Source organism: Typopeltis vanoorti, chromosome 1 (assembly GCF_054136105.1).
Source record: "Typopeltis vanoorti isolate ZY-2024b chromosome 1, IOZ_Tvanoo_1.0, whole genome shotgun sequence".
NCBI classification, from domain to species: domain Eukaryota; kingdom Metazoa; phylum Arthropoda; class Arachnida; order Uropygi; family Thelyphonidae; genus Typopeltis; species Typopeltis vanoorti.
This window is the reverse complement of record NC_143549.1, coordinates 96,649,862-96,670,851: the sequence shown is the minus strand read 5'-3', so window position 1 is coordinate 96,670,851 and position 20,990 is coordinate 96,649,862. Positions and strand designations below refer to the sequence as shown.

The 20,990-nt window shown below is 37.0% G+C and overlaps 1 protein-coding gene across 1 annotated transcript in view; it reads right to left on the bottom strand.

Moving 5' to 3' along the window:
• Nucleotides 1–12,730, bottom strand: part of LOC150110237 (uncharacterized) — a 35,750-nt gene extending 23,020 nt beyond the window's left edge. Inside the window, exon 1 of the mRNA XM_090393917.1 lies at nucleotides 12,471–12,730. Coding sequence (XP_090250043.1) covers nucleotides 12,471–12,613 — 143 coding nt within the window. The 5' untranslated portion in view covers nucleotides 12,614–12,730. The remainder of the gene's footprint in view (nucleotides 1–12,470) is intronic.
• Between the last annotated feature and the right edge of the window lie 8,260 nt (nucleotides 12,731–20,990).

Genomic DNA, 20,990 nt, shown 5'->3' with positions numbered 1-20,990 from the left:
CTTTTCTGGTTGGCAAAACTGTCAGCAACAGTCAGTATCAACAATAGAACAGCAGATTAGCAGTTGTTTATCAGAGCTCTCACAAAGAAAATAGTGTAATATTTTTGTGTTTATGTAGGCCTACTATTTCAACTATGTTTAAGTACATTGGTACCTTCTTTAAATGGAAAAATAGATGACAATGATAATACAAAACGACTTTGTAATGACAGTTTGTGTGCAGTTTCTGCGGAGAGAGAAGTCTGTAACGAATCCACAGAAATGCAGGATTCCCATCAGTTGCAATGAGATAATATTAATACGTTGAACTAAAGGAAAGATCTGTATCTGTATTGGTATTTAATGTTTCTGGTGGTGTGGAAGAGAAGGCCTGATGGCTTTAACTCCACCAGAATAAATAAATAAATAAAATAAAATGTTGCGGCAAACTAGCAATAGCCTCACATTTATGATCCTTACTTTAAGGGCCCTGGAGTTTATTCATTTAGAATTTAACCACTGAGCCGACTAATGCAGAAAACTCCTCTCCCTTATTCTTGATACTTCTCACATTCATGTACATGCATTTCAACATCCACTGATATCCACAATTACCAACCTATTCGAATCGGAAACATGTGAAATCACATTTAGTATTGCATAATCATTTCTGTACACAAGCTCATTTATCAGAGGGATGGCCAGCCACATGCATGATTGCATCCTCTTTAATATTTCTATTTTCCCTGATTTTGCACTTACAAACTCTCACTAAACAACACTTTCTCCAAACATCTAACTCTAAAATCATTTAAATGTGGTCCATCAGACATATACATCAATCAACTGCACACAATTCCTTCCGCACAATTTTCTCATTGACTCCTTAGCAATCATGACCCCTTCTTCTCAACTCTGTCCAATCATACTGCAGCAGCAGACACAATTTTTACTTTTTTATGCTTCATTTTTGCTTCTTTCAAATACTCTTTCATATCTTCTCTCATTGCATATTTCTTCCCCTTTCAAATAATTTGTTCCTGCCATAACAAGCATCTTTTTCACTTCTCCCTTCTACAATGTAACAGCATCACTAGCATCCACGATTTTTGCACCTGGGAAACATGTTTACATCACTTGCTCAATTATTCCTCTTATCAATCATTGAATCTCCATACAATACCATATCCTTATGTGCAGTTTCTTGCACTTTCAAACTTTCTGAATTTTTCATTTTCCCACCTGCTGTGCCTCAAAATAATCGTTCTTCCAGTCACTGTAGTTCCCATTTTGTCCTGTGAAGGAAGCAACATAAATGCACTATTTCACTCCTTACCATCACTTCATTAGCACATCTTTCACACTCTCATTCCACTATTATTATTATTCAGGCCTCCATGGAGTCAAAAGACTCATTGCGGGAGGTTCTTCCTAAGAAACACAAAATCTATCAAGACTCATCATGGGAGGTCCCTCCTAGGAAACATGTCTATCATACCACTCCTTAAACTCATTGACTGTTCTCACTCTCACCACTCTATCACGTAATGCATTCCATGGTTCAACCACCCTCCATGCAAAGAAACCACTCCTCACCCTCTTGCTCACAGTTTCCTTTCGTAACATCCAGGGATGGCCCCTTATCACTCCTTCCTGCTGTTCAACCAAGCAAAGGAACTCCCCAGTGTCAAGCCTGTAACCACCTCTCAACAGTTTAAAAGTCTCAATCATATCACCTCTCCTTCTATCCACCAAACTCTGCAGTCCATTCCCTCAGCCAATCCTCATAACTAACATTGTACAGTCCTGAAACCATCTTTGTTATCTGCCTTTGTACCCTTTCCACAGTTAATTTTTCCCCTTCAAATCCTGGGGGACCAAATTTGAGAACAAGTCTAAGTGTGGTGTGATCAGTCTTATACAACGGAATAATAATTCTTTTATCTCTGCAGGTAAGTGTCCTTCTCATTATAGTAGCAATCCTCGGTGTTACTATCATTCACTATTTCTACAATCGCCAAACCACTTTTGCTATTTTTTCCTTAAATCATTAATATTTGTAAATTCATTTTCCTACACAACTCTCATTTCTTGCACATCACACCAAACATTTGTAACGAATTCTCTCTCCATTCACACTTTTGTATCACAATCCATTCATTCTTGGCAATGAATACATAAAACATACAATATATTATAGAAGATCCCTCATGCTAAATTTGGCCACCTTGTACTCATTGGTGCTTTATATTGCCAGGAACACTCAATTCTCCTGTAATTCACAGTTTTTATTTCCTTTTGTATAGATGGGTACTATGAGAACTCTACACCAATAATCTTAAATTCGATCATCTGATCTGGACTTCTGAATTATGCAGTGTAGCCATTCTTAAAAATTTTCATCATTCCAAACCTCAGCATTTCTGGATGAACATCAATACTAGAGTTGCTTTTACATATCTGACATTTTGTTTATTTTTGATTGCTTTTTCTACTTCAAGTAGTGATGTGTATTCCCGATTGCATTCCTCTTGAATGTTTTCTCTCACCTTGCTGTCACAGCTTGTTTCATTTAGCAATATTTCAAATTATTTACTCCAGACATCTCTAGAATATCATTATATTCAGTTTTCATATCACTTTTATCTTTGATCCCTTTTAAAGTAACCTATCCTTCATTTCTAAGCTTTTTCAATAGTCTCCAGAATATTACAGCATTTTTCCAATATCTATTTTCTATGAAAGACCTTTATCAGCTATTTTCCCCTCTAGAACTCTTCACAACTCTGAAGATAACTCTTAAGTCAAAACGGCTTATACACAGCTAGGCTGTGTATAAGCTGTAAATAATGTTACAACAGTATTTATTCCTCAATTTTAAAATTTTTCTATATATTTGTAATCTTTACTTATTCTCTTCTGGTAAAAAAAAAAATTTCCATGCATTTTTTAATCTATTTTATGCTACAGTTCGGTTTTAAATTCCTCTTGTAATTTATTATTCTTTTTATGTTTGATTCCTCTTGTAAGTTATTATTCTTTAATGAGTTCGTTTTATGATTTTATATTTACCAACAATGTCTCATAAAAATTTATTTTGCAAGAAAATTTTAAAGTTAACAAGACAAGAACACAAGGATCTACCCAAGGTATGTCTGATCATTTATGTTATTATACATTTAAGGTATGTCTGAATATATATCGTTTATGTATTCATCATCATCTTCATCATCAAATTCCTGACATGTACCCTCAAGGGGTGTACAGGATATGATAGTACTATATGAAAAATTTACATCATTACTAACTTCCTATCTACAATTTTCCTACAAATCAGTCTGTTACTTGTCAAGACTCCAACATTATCAGATCTTATATTTCTATCGTCTAAGGCACTTTGTACTGTATCAATCCACCTATATCTTGGTCTTCCTCTGGGTCGTTTTGCTGCTATCGATGATATTGCCATCAATGCCATCTATTCACACCTGTAATCTTTCTCAGGACTCTCATATCTGTGGTCTCTAGTCTTGGGTCAAGTGTTTTACTTCTGACCCAGCTCTCAGATCCATAAGTTAAAACTGGTTTGAACATTGTCTTGTATACAGCTAATTTAGTGTTCTGACTAATTTCTCTCTTATTCCATATGAATTTATTCAATTGACTGCCTACCATACCAGCTTTGTTGATTCTGTTGTCTATTTCCATATTTAATTTACCATCTTCAATAAAAATCGTGCCTAAGTAGCTGAAATGTTTTACTTGTTCCACAGGTTCCCTGTTCACAACACAGTTGACATTTTCAACAGTTCTACCTATTTTCATTGTCTTTGTCTTTTTAATGCTGACCTTTATACCATATCTATTACAAGTTGTTCAATTTAGTCAGGGAATCTTGCAATCTTGTAAACTTTATTTAGGAGTATAACATCGCCCGCATAAAGCAAAGAGCTGACATTAACATCTCCAATTCTGATATGTTTAATACCGCCTTCCTTCATAATGTGATCCACATAGATAATGAATAACAGAGGGGATAATGTACATCTTTGTCTCACACCAGATTTAACATTAAACCATCTTCCTGTACTTCCTTCAATTCTAACTGCTGACTTACAACTCAAATAAAGACTAAGTCTTGCTTGATATAATGTCCCGTTGACACTATATAACTGTAGCGTATAGAATAGCGTCTCTCTTGGCACCTTGCCATATGCCTTTTCCAAATCGACAAAACTTAAACACAGATCTTTGTTATATTCCCATGCTTTCTCAACTATTTGTCATAAAGTGAAGATCTGATCCTGACGGCCTCTATTTGGCCTGAATCCAGCTTGTTCTTCACCACGCTTTTCTTCCACAATTTTTCTCAACCATTTCTCAAGTATACTTGCATAAATCTTACCAGGAACACTCAGTTTATGTATTCATTTTTATTCATATAAATCACAGGAAAAGCCAATGTCTTTAAACCAGAATGCTCCTTAGAGAATATAAGTATTTGTTATGTTGTACTGAATTTTTTTCTATGTTCTTACCAGTCTTTCTATGGCATGTGTTCAGCTAGTTTTACACTATACTTAAACTTTCTTATATTTTTCTCTGTTCTCTCAGAGCACAAGCTGACTTACTTTCGAGGAGCTTTGAATGTGATTTCCTTGACTATCTTTAACTTCCTGAGTTCACCGAGGAGCTCTGCATTTTCTATCTTTGCAGAAAATACAACATGCTGCCTCTCCAGCTGAATTGACCAATATTTTCTTGAACCTGCCATTGAATCTCCAAGGTTTGGTTCTTGTTTTCAAATTGTTTAATTTTTTCTTGAATAATATTTGTGTATTTGAATCTATAGCTCACCTCTTAAAGCTGCTCAACTTTGAATCATTTTAAAACTTTCTTTCACACTTTTCCTTTCAATATGATGTTGAATTTTATACTGCTCAAAAATACTCTATTTTAAATCCTATGTATATTCTGTATCCTGAACCAGCAAAAAGATATTGCTATCAGCAAATCACATAGTCAATGCAGCGTTTATTATTTCGTATGTCTTCTCTCCATGTGAATTTGTAATCATCTTTATGTTGGAAAATGGTATTACTAATGATTAATCCACATCCTGAACAGAACCAGTCTGGATAGTGACCCTTCCCATAATGCATAGCTTATATCCCTTTGAAAGATGTGTGCTTTGCATCATGGGATACTAAGACAAGCAATGTCAAGTTATTAGCCTCTATATACAAAGTAGAATAGATGTGAAGATACTTCATGCAAACTTTGCTTATACTTGGATAAAGAATTAAACAAGAATATAATTTCATGGCAAGTTTAAAATATCCAGCAGGTACTTGTGATTAATATTAGCTTTGCTTTTTCTCCACATTTTCTCAAAACATGAATCGGCTGGTCTGGTTGGCTGAGTGGTTACATAATCCGCTCTCCAGCCAAAAGACTGCAGGTTCGAATCCTGCTGTGGGCATGGATGTTTGCGATTGTCTGTGAACGTACTAGTGGTGGTAGTCGGCAATAAATGGCATTGATGTTAGATGATGAAGGTTGGTGGAGTAGTGAGATGAAGAGTTGTAGAGTAGATGCCCTCCCTCGATGAGTCTTTGGACTCCCTGGAGGCATGATGTAACAATAATGTCTGGTGCTTCATTTTATGCTGTGCTGTTAAGATACCCAACAAGAATCAGCTGCCTTTTCTAATGACAAAAAAATTCTTCCACCTTCTTCCTTGGTGGAACCTTCTGTGAGGCCAGAGGCACAAATAAGTCTCACTGTCTTCCCCATTCTGATATTAGCCCACATCACTCTACATGATGTTGAATAGTATAGCTACTCCTTCTTTTGCCTGAATATAGTATCTTATATTTGTTGTTTAGAAAAATCTCTCAACTTTTTTTTTGTCTTCTTTGTTCAGTAACACCCATTATGTCGATCTTGTATTTATCCAATTCTGCTGCTAGTTCCCATTTCTTTTCCATTCTTCTTACACTGATGGTGCACATGTTGAACCATGCTGCTGTTGAGTTTGGATTTGTTCAGTAGCTGACTTCTCTGTTTGCTCTGGTTCCCTGAAAAAAGCAATGGTGGTCTTATTTAACCAGATGATACCCCAGCCAGCATGAAATTCTATCATGTTACCATCGTGTTATTTTACCAATTATATTTGATTTATTTCTTTATCCAAGTGTAAGCAAACAAAGTTTGCACCTGAAGTATTTTCAGGACTGGGGCAACTCGTGGCAAAGGTGGTACAAGTTCTTGTCACTTGCCTTAGTATCCCATAATGCAAAGCTTATGGCTTACAGACATGTATAATGCTATGCATTAAGGGAAAGGTCACTGCCCAGACAGGTTTCTACCTTTATTGAGGTCTCATCAATGGGAGCCAGACCCAGAGGTGGTGATGCTAAGGTGGAAGTAATGGAGAAGTCATATTTCCATATGTCAGATGCCAAAAGGTGTCACATCTTATTATTAAAATTCTCTGGATTAGAGATAAGTTGATGGAAGTTTTTTCACTTGGCAATGCTACCAATTATATATAGTGATGAAAACTTATACCACCTTTGCCACAGTCCTGAAAATACTTCAGACACAAACTTTATTTGCACAAACTTGAATAAAAAATTAAACCAAATATATAACTGGTAGCATAGCCAAGTGAAAAAACTTCCACTAACTTATCTCTAATCCAGTTTTCTGGATTAGAGATAAGTTTTCCAGTTTTCATCAGTGGGAGCCAGATTAGAGATCTGGCTCCCACTGATGAGACCTCAATAAAGGTCGAAACCGGTCTAGGTAGTGACCCTTCCCTTAATGCATAGCATTATAAAATCTCTTATGGTGAAATAAAGAAAATTTTTTTCACCTATATTGATTTTACATAGGTCATAAAATTAGAAGTCTATATAACCTGCTTTAATGTATTAAACTTTGTATTATATTGTGAAAATAACTGAATGTAGAACTACAAGTACAGTGGTATCTCGCTAATCCGAACCTCTTTAGTCCGAACCCTCCAGTAATCCAAACTACGGTTTGAAAGAAAAAAGTTTTGTTTATTATGTATTATTATTTTGTGTACTATTATTTTTATTTAATAATTATTATTTTAACTATTATTATTATTATTATTACGGTACAGTATTTTTTTCATACTGTCAATTGCACGATTATACCGGAGGCCTATTTTGATTTATTGTGTGTTCATGTTTGCATTTTTATACTGTACAGTACGTACTGTATTGTTGGCATGAATCACAAATATACACAAAAAGAGGAAATTCAGAACATGCACAATTTGGTTAAAAATATAAATCCAGTTGAAATTTCACAAACAGATGTTGCGGAATGGATTACAGGTAGAAAAGAAAGTGAATTCGAAATCAAATCAGAAATTATACAGAATGAATTAGAAGACAATCATGAAGAACTCAAAGGAAAAAAAAGTAAAACATGAAGAGGCAGCTGACAGTTTTAATATGTGTATAGAATGAGCTAAGCAGAATGATATGCCATTCCACAAAATTTTGTTGCTAATGCAGCTCTGAGAAGAAGCATTCGAAAAAAGTTTAGCTTCAAAGAAGCAAAAGAAAATCAGTGACTTTGTTTACAAAGAAATAAAAAAACTTTTTTGTGTTATTTTAGGAAACTTTTTTGTGTTGTGTACAAGAAAGTGATATTTTTTACTTAAATTAAGTTACGTACTGAACTATGCAATTTTATTAAATCAGAATCCTCAACAATACAATACAATACATACAAATTAAATTTTTTACTAAAATAAACTTGTGTACCGTATTATTTTTTTGTTTTACATTACAGTACAGTAGCTTTTTTCTATCAGTTAATTTATTTACAGAATTAAATTGATATACCATTAGAATCTGATTATTTTTGTCTTAAACGCTAGTTATTGTTGTCTCTTGGTGATGAATTTGCTAATCCGAATGAGCACGGTTTTTATTAGTTTGGATTAGCGAGATACCACTGTATATGTAACTAAAAGGATTAAACAGGATTATATTAGTGAGCTTGAGGTGAACAATAATCTCTAAGGTCACTGAAATATAGGAGTTTTGCCGCCAAGACCTAAAGTAAGCGTAGGCAATGTCAGGGTGCTTCCAGAAAATCAGGGAAGTATGGATGGTAAGACAAGGGATGTCAAGTGATATAAAAGGCCATGATTCGCAGGCGAAGGAGCTTTTTTTGCTAATTTTTCTGAAGTCTTGGTTGGAGAAGAGTAGGTAGTCCCTCGACGAGTCGTCCGGGAGATCTTGGGAAGTTCACTGGTAGGTAACCCCAGTGCAAGGGGAGAGTCAGGAGAGGTCATATTCAAAGGAATCTTCCGACATGTTCTTCAACGAAAGTACCGACCCACGCACATGCTGATATGCTGCAGCCAGAGTAGAGTTCCTAACATCGCCGAGGAATTATATTACTTTTCCAAGGGAGAGAACTTGCAAGACGACAAATGTCGAATAGTACCCGATCACAGCCGTTTTGCAAGAATGAGGAGGGAACCAGCAGAACTTACCCATATCCCTCAAAAACCCTAGGACTTTACAAGATACTGAGAGCTAGTAAGTAGATTGCTCTATGTTAATGTCCGTGATTGTTTATGTAGATAATTGATGCTAGTCCTGTTTAATCAATTGTAGTATATAGAGAGCCGAGCGTTAGTCTATACGTGCATAAATTTGTATATTGCTTGTGTTGACTAATGCATAGAAAGTGTTACATATAATTTGTCTTAAATTTTATAAAATTGAATGCAAGGCTTCATGGGCTAAGGACCTTTCATGTGATAAATAAGTTTGGCATGAGATTTCTTTGTTTAATGTCTCAGGTGATTAGCTTTACTTCACAAATTGTGATTCAAGCATGTGATGTGCCCATTGCTGTTTGTAAAATATTTGTCTTTGTAAAAATAAAAATGTTTGTCTTGTAAATAGCTTGCCTGATCTTTGTTAACCAATGCACTGTCTCACAAAAACTAATTGGACCTGTGTGACCAAGGTAAAGTAACCGCCATGACTGTACAATTCAGAGTTGCTTGAGATTAATGAACAAAGAGTTCTTACATGTGCTTAGCAGAAAATTTCTCATGTTTGTAAAGAATAAAAAATTTACATAGTCTTTGATGGCGCAGTCATTAACTAATATAAATTTTTCAAGGACTACTAAACATGTGCATTAGCAATCTAATGCACATGTGGATTTGCCATTAACTAGAGGTTTTTCCTTATTTTACAACACTAGCACGTATAAGGGTAATACCTTACAATGTTGGGGGGGGGGTAAGTTAAGCGGATTACAAGTGGACTAAGGTCAAGTTATAGTATCAGACACGAGTTTTAAGATTAGAACATTTTAGGCAAAGAGAGGGGTTACCGTCTCTGAAGGAATTTAACATAAACTCAAGCAGACACAGATATCCGTGTAAGGGGGAGGGGGAGATTCATTAAAGATAAGAGTAGCTAGAAAACAAAGACAATTACAAATGGTACAAGTCAACGTCACAAAATAAATAACTAATATCTACAGCATTACATGTCCAAAGGAGATGTGTTTTGCATTATGGGATGCTAAGGCAAGTGATGAGAACTTATACCACCTATGCCACGAGTTGCCCCAGTCCTGAAAGTACTTCAGGCGGAAACTTGGATAAAGGATTAAACCAAATATATAATTGGTAGCATAGGTAAGTAAAAAAAACTTCCATCAACATCATGTTATTTTGGTTTCAACCAATTCCAAATTGCCAGTCCATCCTTGTTTAATATCTAGACATATACCTAGTAATGGGGTGCATAATGAGATGAGGATTGACATTAAGTGAGAAGCCCTGGTTGGTTCTCTGACAGCTATATTATAGAAAATATATTTAGCAAACTCGAAAGAAAGAAAAGGTCTTGGTTTCTAGTGAAGAAATACTGGCCTGGTTGGCCGAGTGGTTAGAGGAACCACTCTCCAGTCAAAAAGCTGCAGGTTCGAATCCCACCATGGGTTGGATGTTTGTGAGCGTCTGTGAAAATAATAGGTGGTGAACAGTAGATGGTATTGGTGTAGATGATGTGGTTCACTGTAGTTAGTGGATTGAGTGGCGGAGAAGGACAGTTCTAGACTAGGTGCCCTCCCTCGATGAGTCCTTGGAGGTCTCACGTAATAATAATAATAATTTTTCAACATCAACAGGAATTCCTCCTTTTAAGTTAAAAGAAAGCAGAAATTAAATCCAATTCCTTAGTAATTATGAAATTTTGAATTACGAATATTATGAATATTTTGAATTATGAAATTAATCATATAGTATGACCACAAAACCGAGAGCTGTCGTTGGCAGACTGCCAAGAAGAGTCAATTCATGTTGAAGGGGAGAAAGAAAGAATGTTCTACTAAAATATGAATTGGTCACTAATACGCGAAATCACGTGCTTTATACGTAAAATTTTCCGATTGTTATATAAGCAAAATAGTTACCACTTTAAAAACTACAATGATCATAAAAGGGAAGTTAATTTTCCGACATGTAATAACAAACACTCATCCCACAATACGGATTAATTACCCTATTATCTGAATGGATTCTCCTTCTTTTGACATGTGCAGAAGTGTCTCGTGGGCATACTATACCTGAATGAATGAGAGCATTAAATTTGACAACAGGTGAGTAACAGAATTTATATAAAGCAATACAACTATTCTTAGTCATTGAGATATATCACAGAATAATATGTTTTTCTCTTTTTATTACTTTTTTTTTTTTTTTTTTTTTTTGTACTGGAATTTATAGAATAGAAAAAATGGCATGAAATATACTCAGGTAACAATTGTATTTTATCTACTGTGTAAGAAAAACTGGTGAAAATAATGTAAGAGTTCATCCATTTTCACAAGAATTGTGGTTTTCAGAAAGAAGAGAGAAATAATTAGTATTATTTATTCTATTTTATAGAACTATAAAGTGGATGATGAGAAGGAATCGAAATCAAACTGACATGAATAATCTTGTATTGTTTTTTTGTAATATATGGCTTTTTTTCCCCTTCATTTCTTTAGAAATTCTTTTCTAAATAGTGTTTTGTTACCTGGCTAGTGAAATGTCACATGATTACATCCCTGGATGAAATGTCAGTCAGAGATTAGACACATAAGTCACAATGCTGTTCATTTCTGAGTTAATGGACAGCAATAGCTGTTGCAAAGTTGAATCCTAACTTCATTATTCAATTAAACCTAAGCATGGTCCACTTAATTACCATGTGGTTTATTGCATAAGGTATGGCTGTAATACCCTATATTATGTACATACTGAACAATGTGGAAAAGCATGTCAAAAATAAACTCAAGACTGCACATCTTTCAAGATAAGCACCTCTGAAGTACAGTTGATCTGTACTGTGTTCAGAGGAATCATTATGTGAACTTTTTCAAATAGAGGCAAGAGTGAATCAGCCATTCAGAAGTAACATGGTTTTTTTTTGTTGTTGTTTTCCTCCCATGACACTAGGATTTTCAAACGTAGACATAGGCAAATCAGCCAGAGAACACAGAAAAATACAGGAAAGGGGGGGGGGGAGAGAAAAGAAAAGAAAAAACTATTAGTGAGCAAAAGATGTTTGAAGAGTGTAGAAGGAGAATTAAATAGTTCAGATAGCAGGTTGTGTGAGAGTGCTTCCTGCAATGACTTCTTGGAGATGTCGTAATAATAATTATCTGTAGCAATCTGAATGATGGAAAAACCAAATGACACTACATATTCATATGATCCAGAAATCCTAAACCACGACTACTGTAAGAAAGGCACAAAAATCTTGGAATTTACATAGATATCAAATCCCAGACACTATAACTTAAAACTTAGTAACCAGTACAAAGCAATGACTGAACCAACTAAACAAGAGGGCATGAACTCATGAAAAATAGGCATATAGCTATTAGAAATTACCAGAATCTTGACTGATAAGTATTTGTTAGCACCAATGATATTTATTAACTGCTTTCAACAAACAGCATATCATGTACTTTTGCACAGCAAAACATGTCATTTTCGGACGAGGTCGAACTCATATAAGCATAAGTGTGTTTGTTATTGTTTCCTCTTCTGTAATTATATAACCATTCTTCACATATATTTACTCAAATATCCAACGGGCATGCACAGAAACTATAACGATACGTTATTTCTATGTCGAAATAAGGAAATACATACTCGAAAAGTATTTTAAGAATATCAGCTGCATAGAAATAATTTGCTTCTAAAGGTCTATATGAGCTGCCACGCTTCTTCCAGATACCTAAATTTCTGGCCGACAGATTTTGTCATACGACAATCAAAATTAAACTTACCAACAATGTGAATTTACGGTTATCGCTACTTGCTGCACATGATTATCAATTAATGCAGGCTTACAATAACGCGTGGTTCACACGTAAAATTGTGTCGTAACTTACAAATATAAAATGACCGAACCAACCTTATTCTTTCACGCATGTTTATAAGCTCTGTGTCAATTTCGTTTCCTCTATAATGACTCATACTATCAGATGACTCCCTAGTATTAATTTCTTTCCAAATTCTTCCCAAAGGCTTATGAAAACTTCCAGACAGTTTACTCATACTTTGTCAAGACATTTCTACTAATGTTTAAAACCCACACTACTTAATAAACTTTGCCCAGGTGGGAATTAAAAACTAATACATACAAAAACTATGCAAGAGGTATCGCGAGGCAACGGTAATGGCCACATTATTTCATTTAAGCGTATATAGATGTATTAATTATAATAAAAATGAATGAGTTTACATTCACTACACAACACAAATGCCACTATCGGCGCTTCTTACAAAGCTAATTTATTGATCATACCATTAAAGATGAACAGAAAGAAAAAAAATTAAAAGTCAGTGATATATAAATGGAAAATTCCAAATCTAATTATACAGTATCCGGTTTTGCAAATATTAGGCAGTTTACAAAAGAAAAGAAAAAACAAAAGAAAGAAAAGAAAAAAGTTCTGCTAAGGTGGATCACAAAAGTTCTTTTACTTCTTCTCAAAGAATATTTATCACTAAATGAGATCTTTTGAAATGAAAAGTTTTAAAATTCAGATTGATTTAGAACTGTGTTAACCATTACAGCTGCATAAAGGCAAGAGAAAGTCCCTCTTTCTTTCTATCTAGTCTTACATAACTTAATGTTCTCCCATATTTCATTTCTGCTGCAGCGATGAAATTAACTCCTTCTATTATTCTCCATGCTTCACTTCGATATGATAGTGTTAGTTTTAATAAAATATTATATCCTCTTAGTCTGTTTTGCATGTGTGAGACTATTGCTAGTTATATTGTTTTATTAGTTCATCCTGGCCAAAGTTTATTGGCATTAGTGAGATGTGACTGACAGGTGATTATAGTCAGTGGGATAGAATGTGAAGGGTATAGTGTGTTCAAGGAGGATAGAAGGGAAAGAATGGTGGAGGAGTGTTATTGATGAAAGCCAATAAACTGAAAACTGCAGGCCAGTGAAAATAGCACATTAAAGGCTATCTTGGTTGAGATACAGACCAGCAGAACAAAATATAAAGTTGGATGCTGCTATAGATCAGAGGATTGAAAAGATTATGGGGATAGAACGCATCGGCAGTAATGGAACATAGGAAGGAGGAGATATGTCCACATGGAAGCAAGGAAATGAAATTTCCTTCCTTCCTGTCTCATACTGTCTGAGGAATAATTACCTGAGACAGTATGTGATGGAACATACTAGGGGTTTGAGTGTGCGCTTTCTAGTAACATCTGACTGAGACCTTCTCTATAACAAATATGACCACATTGCTGCCAACTGGTAAGAGTGATCATAGGGTATTGACCTGGGAGGTGGCCAGATGTGTGAAATTTTCAGTTACGACGGCATATATGTAGAATTTAGGGCTGATAAGTATTACAAGCTTAACAGATTTCTTGGATCAGTTCCATGGAAAGTGAAACTGCAAGGGCTGGATGTTCCTATCATGGGAAGTGGTAAATGAGTGTTTGAGGGAAGTAATGGCAGATTGCATACCCACACTCAAGAGAATAAATCAAGTTCAAGTTAATGAAGAATATCATCATTAAGCTGGAGCTGAAAAAAAGAAACAATTGTGGAGGGACTTCAAAGAGAAAGGTACCAGCAAGCACATGAGCAATGCAAAGTACAGGCCAGAAGAGTAACCAGTGTGGTAAGAAAGGAAATTAGCAGTGCAGTCCAATGATAATCCCAAACAATTCTTCTGATATACTGTAAGTAAAAGAAAAAATGTTTACACTAAAATGAATGCCAGTGGTAGGCAGGTAACTGAATCAGGCAAAACAGAAGACTGCGTGAGCAGTTCAATCTCCACCGGTAGCCAATCAGAGATAGCTGGCACATCAAAAAATAAAATAAAAAATCAGCTAACGCATTTTATTCCCTAATATGGAGTAGGCGAGACCTCCTATACTCTATCTAGCTTTCGGAGACTGAGTGGGCAGTTCAATCTCCATTGGTAGCCAATTAGAGATAGCTGGCCCATATCTATCACTAATTATAGGCTGATGAAAGACTAGCAACCAAGTGCTGCCATCTCTTGGTGCCTAATACTAATTATAGGCAACCACCGATGAAAAAAAACTGGATCCCACCTGGTAAAGTTGAATTACGTGGATTGTGGTTAAAGTATCTGACCACTCTACATTGTTCTATGGCAGAAGAATTTAATTATTTGTTGCAGTCAGGCTCAGTGGAAGAGTGGATTATATGTGAGAGTACTTTCTCTTCACGAAAGATAAGAATAAGAGCGCAGACCAAAGTAACTCTCGTCCAATAACATACAACCAACTATGCATGTACCGCAACTTATCAGATAACAAGATTTATTCGATTAAACAAACGCAACTTTCACAAATCTAGAGTAACTAAAGACCAGATCGTTATTAATGAAATAATCCTTAGAAATTCAAAAAGACAAAAACTTACTTAACATGGCATGGACATACTATAAGAAAACATTCGATTCCCTCCAACATTCCTGGAACCTAAAATCGTTACACATATTTAGAATTAGCATAAACATATGTTTGTTTCTGGCTGCTGCTATGAAATCATAGAAAACAACTTTAATAATCAATGATGTACGATTCGGAGATATTAGCATTAAATGTAAAATTTCCAGGGTGCTTCCTTCTCACAATTGCTTTTCAACAATTCGTTGATTCTTTTGTCTATGATTTTGAAGAAAGCAAAACTTTGATATGAAATTCCTAAATCCATACATACATACATCTTCAAGGCCCACCTTTCCTAATTGGGTTGTGGGGGCAACAGCTGCAAGAGGAACTTCCAATGATCATGATCCTCTGCCACCAAGCTCAGGTGTTCTGATGGGATTCCCAAATGTGTCCACCCAAGGTTTTGGATATAATCTATCCAGCGAGTCCTTGGCCTTCCACGTGGCCTTCCATGTGGCCTCTCACCCTTTGCCAAGCCAAAGCGTGGGAGGCCATGCTAAAGGGAATTGGTACAGGTTTCCGTACCAACATAACTGTGATCTCTCAACAAGGAGAAGCAGCGGTTGAGTATTGAGGGTTTCCCAAATTGCAGAGTTTCTGACTCTGTCGAGTCTTGTCAGCCCCGCAACCCCTCGAAGGAACCTCATTTCAGCCGCTTGGATTCGTGTCCGCATTCTTTCGGTCATTACCCAACTCTCATGACCATAGGTGAGGATGGGGACCTAGACTGTATTGAAGACAGTCAGCTTTGCCTTCTGGCTTAACTCCCACTTCAGTACTACTGAACGGCCAAGCTCCCGCAATATTGAGCTTGCTAAGCCAATTCGAGTATCTAGCTCTACGTCCCATTTTCCATCATTCGTGAATATAGACCCAAGGTATTTAAACTTCTCCACCTGCCTCATTGTGACTCCACTTACATGTAGATTGCACTGGGGTGGTTGTCTTGAGACCACAAATGTTTCAGTTTTGGCCACACACTGATCTTCATTCCGGCATCTGCACAAACAGCTACAAATCTATTCAAGGTCTGCTGGTGGTCATCTATGGAAGAGCTAAGCAGAACTAGGTCATCTGCAAAAAGCAGATGTCCAATGCTACATCTTCCAATTCTGACACACTCACTGCCTCAGCAGGGCCTATCAATCCAGTCCATAAATATTATGAAAAGGAGGGGGTGACAGAACACACCCTTGGCAGAGGCCAACAGAGACTGTGAAAGGTTCAGATTTTGTGCTGTGTACCCTGACACAAAACTCTGGGCATTCATACAGGGACTTGATGGCAGCTAATAGTTGGCCATCCACTCCATACTCCTGTACTACTTGCCAAAGCTTATCCCAAGGAACCCGGTCATATGTCTTCTCCAAGTCCACAAAGCATGTGTAGACATTCTTGGCATAATCCCAAGATTTCTCAAAGACTTGCCTTAAAGTGAAGATTTGGTCAGTTGTGCTTCTACCAGGACGAAAGCCACATTGTCTTCCTGGAACGTTGACTCAACTATGCTCCTGCACCGTCTTTTCAAGCACCAAGCATACGCTTTCTCAGGCAGGCTGAGCAAAGCGATGCCACAATAGTTACTGCACTCCTTCTGGTCTCCCTTCTTCAAACTGTCAGCAGTTCTCTGACTGACTCACTCGAGCCAGTCAGAGAACACCGTCTCGATTTAAGGCTTTTAGTATTTCGAGCCGAATTTCATCATCGCCCGCACCCTTCCCCGATTTTAGCGATTTTATTGCAAAATGGGCCTCTTCTGCTGTGAGACTAGTCATTGCCCCGATCTGCACCTCTTGGATGACTACAACTACTGGGCCACCCGGGTTAAGAAGGCTCTCAAAGTATTCCCTCCATCTGTGGAGGATATCCTTCTCAGTTGTTAAAAGTGCACCATCAGAGGCCTTAATTGCCCTTGCTATGCACGATTTCCTCCCTCGAAGGCGGCGGATGTCTGTCAGAATACTTTGTTTGCATTTGCATAGGATGAGTCTAATCTTTCTCCAAAGGATTCCCAAGCCTTCTGCTTTGCTGTCTTTACTACCTCAGCAGCAGCTTTTCATGCCTCAGCATACAGCATAATCAGATCAGGTGACCTGACCCTAAGCCATGTTAGGCAGGACTCATTTTTTGCCTGGACGGTTTTTTGGACTTCTTGGTTCCACCAAGGTGGCCTTTTCTCACTGCCGGTGCCAGGCTGAGCCACTTTCTGCCACAGCATAAGAGTGCAGCGGCAGTGACAGCTGTTCTGAACAGCTTCCACTCCTCCTCAACATCTGCCGTATGCTTGGGAATCTCTTTGAACCTGGAGGAAATGTCATCTGCAAAATTCTTCCTCACAGACTCATTTTGCAATGCCTCCCATTTCACGTAGTATAGCTGCTTAGACCTACTAGCATTGATGGTAGCATCTGGTTTCTGAAGACGTAGAGTGCACACACCAAGCTGGTGGTGGTCAGGCTCACACGAACGTCCAACACTGAGGAAAAATAGGTCTGTTAGGTCTGTTGAGACTATAAAGAAGTCAATCAGAGACTTTTGTTCTAGTATATCCCTGTACCAGGTATACTTCTTATGGACTTTTCGGTGCTGAAAGAAGGTATTCATTATGGACAAGCTGTTAGTACAGCAAGTCCAATAATTTCAACCCATTCGCGTTAAGGTCAGGGGCGCCGTTCCTTCCAACCACACCCCTCCATGTCTGGTCATCTGATCCAACATGTGCATTGAAGTTACCCATTAACAGGACTGATTCCATGTCTGCCACCCTGCCAAAATCAGCATCTACTTCCTCTAGGAAGGCAGAGTATTCTGACTCCAGATTAGGTGCACAGGCTTGCACAACAGCCAAATCATGGTTTTTCATCTGAAGCCTTAACACACATACCTGTCCCCCCAGTGGGATCCACTCAGCAACACAGTCTGACAGCTGGGGGCTTGTGAGTATCCCCACACCCGCCTGAGCAAACATTGTCTGGCTCACACCAGAGTAGTGGAGTTTCCACCCCTTATCCAGGTTAACAGTTCCAGAGCCTCTCCTCTTGGTCGAAGAAAGCCCGACTAAGTCTAGCCGGTAGTGCTTGGCTTCCTCGACCAGTTCCAATTCCTTCCCTGTCAGAGAGAAGATGTTCCAGTTGCCTAAAGCCATAGTCTGGTGTCGTTGTCGTTGCCATTTCCGTCCTTTTGCAGAACCATTTCTTTGCGCTGACCCTAAACACCTCCTCAAACGGGTAGCGGGCCCATTGATGCAGTTTCCTCTAGAAGAGTGCTGAGGAGTGGTGTCTAAGGGAGACTGTAACATATTTTTCGAACGGGTCCCTCTACCTAAAACCCGAACGCGTCCCTTGGTAACCCGGGCGACGGACGATGCGGTATGAACATTTTTTGATGGCCTGATCATGTTACAGTGTTTGATAATGTCCTGTTAGCACAAGACGAAATGACACAGCAAAATAGGAAAGATTCCCCTCGAATACTCTAATAGCAAACGGGGGAAGGAGCAAGAAGAGAAGAAAGAAAGAAGGTGAGGGGGGAAGAGGAGGGACCAATCTACAGATAATATAACAGATGCATATTACATGAAGTAAGGCATGGTCCAGCATCAAGTACCTCGGGTTTGCCATGCCCGTACTCAGTAAAGTGATCCCCTGACGCTAAAATTCCTAAATATAATATAAAATTTATATAATAATTATATAACATTGTATAATATAAAATTTATATAATAATTATATAACATTGTATAATATAAAATTTATATAATAATTATATAACATTGCATAATATAAAATTTATATAATAATTATATAACATTGTATAATATAAAATATAATATAATATAAAAAAAGCAATTTCAGCTAACGAACACTATAAATATCTAGGAATATTAAAAGCCAGTCATATTCTGCACTCGAAATTTAAACAACATGCAGCAGCAGAATACACCAAAGCAGTTAGTAATATTCTGAAAACAAAACTCAGTGGATTAAACACTATTAGAGCAATGAACTCTTGAGCTATACCAGTGATCCGATACACAGCTGGCATAATACATTTAAAAAAAAAAAGAAGACCTGAATAAATTAGACCGCAAAATTAGAAACTTAATGACTATACTATGCATTACATCCACGAAGTGATGTTGACCGCCTGTACCTATCAATAAGAACAGGTAAACGGGTTCTGCTGCGAGATAGACTGTGGATGAAGCGGAATAAATTACTTCAACAATAGTTCTGAACAAAATGCTTCAAGTCATTTCACAAGAGGGCCTTATAAAAGCAATAGCAAGCAAATCCAGTTACAAAAAAAAAAAAAAAAAAAAAAAAAAAAAAAAAAAAAAAAAACAGCAAAGTAATCGATATATGCGCCCTGGAAAAATAAACCCTTTTTTTGAGATACCGAGGAAATTTTCTGTATCTCAAACAAATTTTTTGAGATACTGAGGAAAATATTGACGTCACCAAGAGGGGCAATGACTACAATATGGATATATGAAAAAACAAACAGAAGGATTTATTTTAGCCGCTAAAGAACAGGAGTTACAAACTAATGTAATCAATCAAAATTATTGACATCAACAATAACACCAAATGCAGATTATGCGATCCAAAAGATGGGGTTGTAAAACATCTAATCAGTGCCTGCAGCAAAATAGCTCAAACTGATGATGACTACAGTTATGATCAAGTGGCCAACATAATTCATTGGAATGTATGCAAAAAATATGGCTTTCCTACATCTGATAACTGGTGGCAGCATAAAGTAGAGACAGTATTGGAAAATGAAACAGCAAAAGTTCTCTGGGACTTTTAAATACAATCTGATCGGCATTTGGAACACAATAGACTTAACATCACAATTATCGAACACTGACAGGTTTGGATTATCGATATCTCATTACCCAGTGATATAGTCTGACCACAGAAGAGAGAGCTCTCGTTGGCAGACTGCCAAGAAGAGTCAATTCATGTTAAAAGGGAGAAAGAAATAAGGCGATGAACGAATTGGTAAACCACACGCGAAATCATGCGCTTTTTATGTAAAATTTTGCAACTGTTATACAAGCAAAATAGTTACCATTTTAAAATTTTCAATGATAATAAAAGAGAAGTTAATTTTCCGATGTGTAATAAAAAAACACTCATCCCACAATGCGAATTGATTACCCTATTATCGGAATGGATTCTCCTTCTTTTGATATGCACAGAAGTGTCAAAGGGTCTCGTATCTGTGAGCGTGCTATAACATTAACATGCTAAATTAATGTTAGTATGTATATATCGTCGAAATGAAGCTATTGGCTCTTTATATTTAAGTAACAAAATAAGTAATTTCTCTAAAATAACGTTATTATTATTATTATTTCAAGTCTAGTCGTCGAATGGAGGAACTTTTTCTAAGCCTTTCTTCGACAGATTCACGAGTTAGTCGATCTCTGGCATGGGCAAGCGGGTTTTTCCTCCCAGAAATTCGGGTTTTTCATCCTACAAACTCAAGGAAATCGACCGTAGTACCCACATTATTTCAGACAGTAACATATCTTAGGTTAGGTTTCAAGAGATGGCAGCACTTGTTTGCCAGCCTCTTCAATGGTGGCTGCTATAATTAGTGATAGACATGGGCCAGCTATCTCTGATTGGCTACCGGTGGAGATTGAACTGCCCACTCAGTCTCCAAATGCTAGATAGGGTGTAAAGGCCTCGTCTACTCCCTATAAGGGAATAAAAGGCGTTAGCTGATTTTTTTTATTTATTCGCATAACCGTAATACGAGGATAAGACGGTTACCCCTATGCCTCCAAATATTCTTGTTTGTAAATTGCGTGTGTTCTACTGACCGGTTTGTCTCTGCTGAAGGTCGAAATATCCGAGTTTCCTGGAGAAAAAATCCTCTACGTCCGTATGAGACCAGCTAACTCACTTCACTTTTAGTCAAAAGAGACCAGACAAAGGTTCCTCAAGTCACGGAC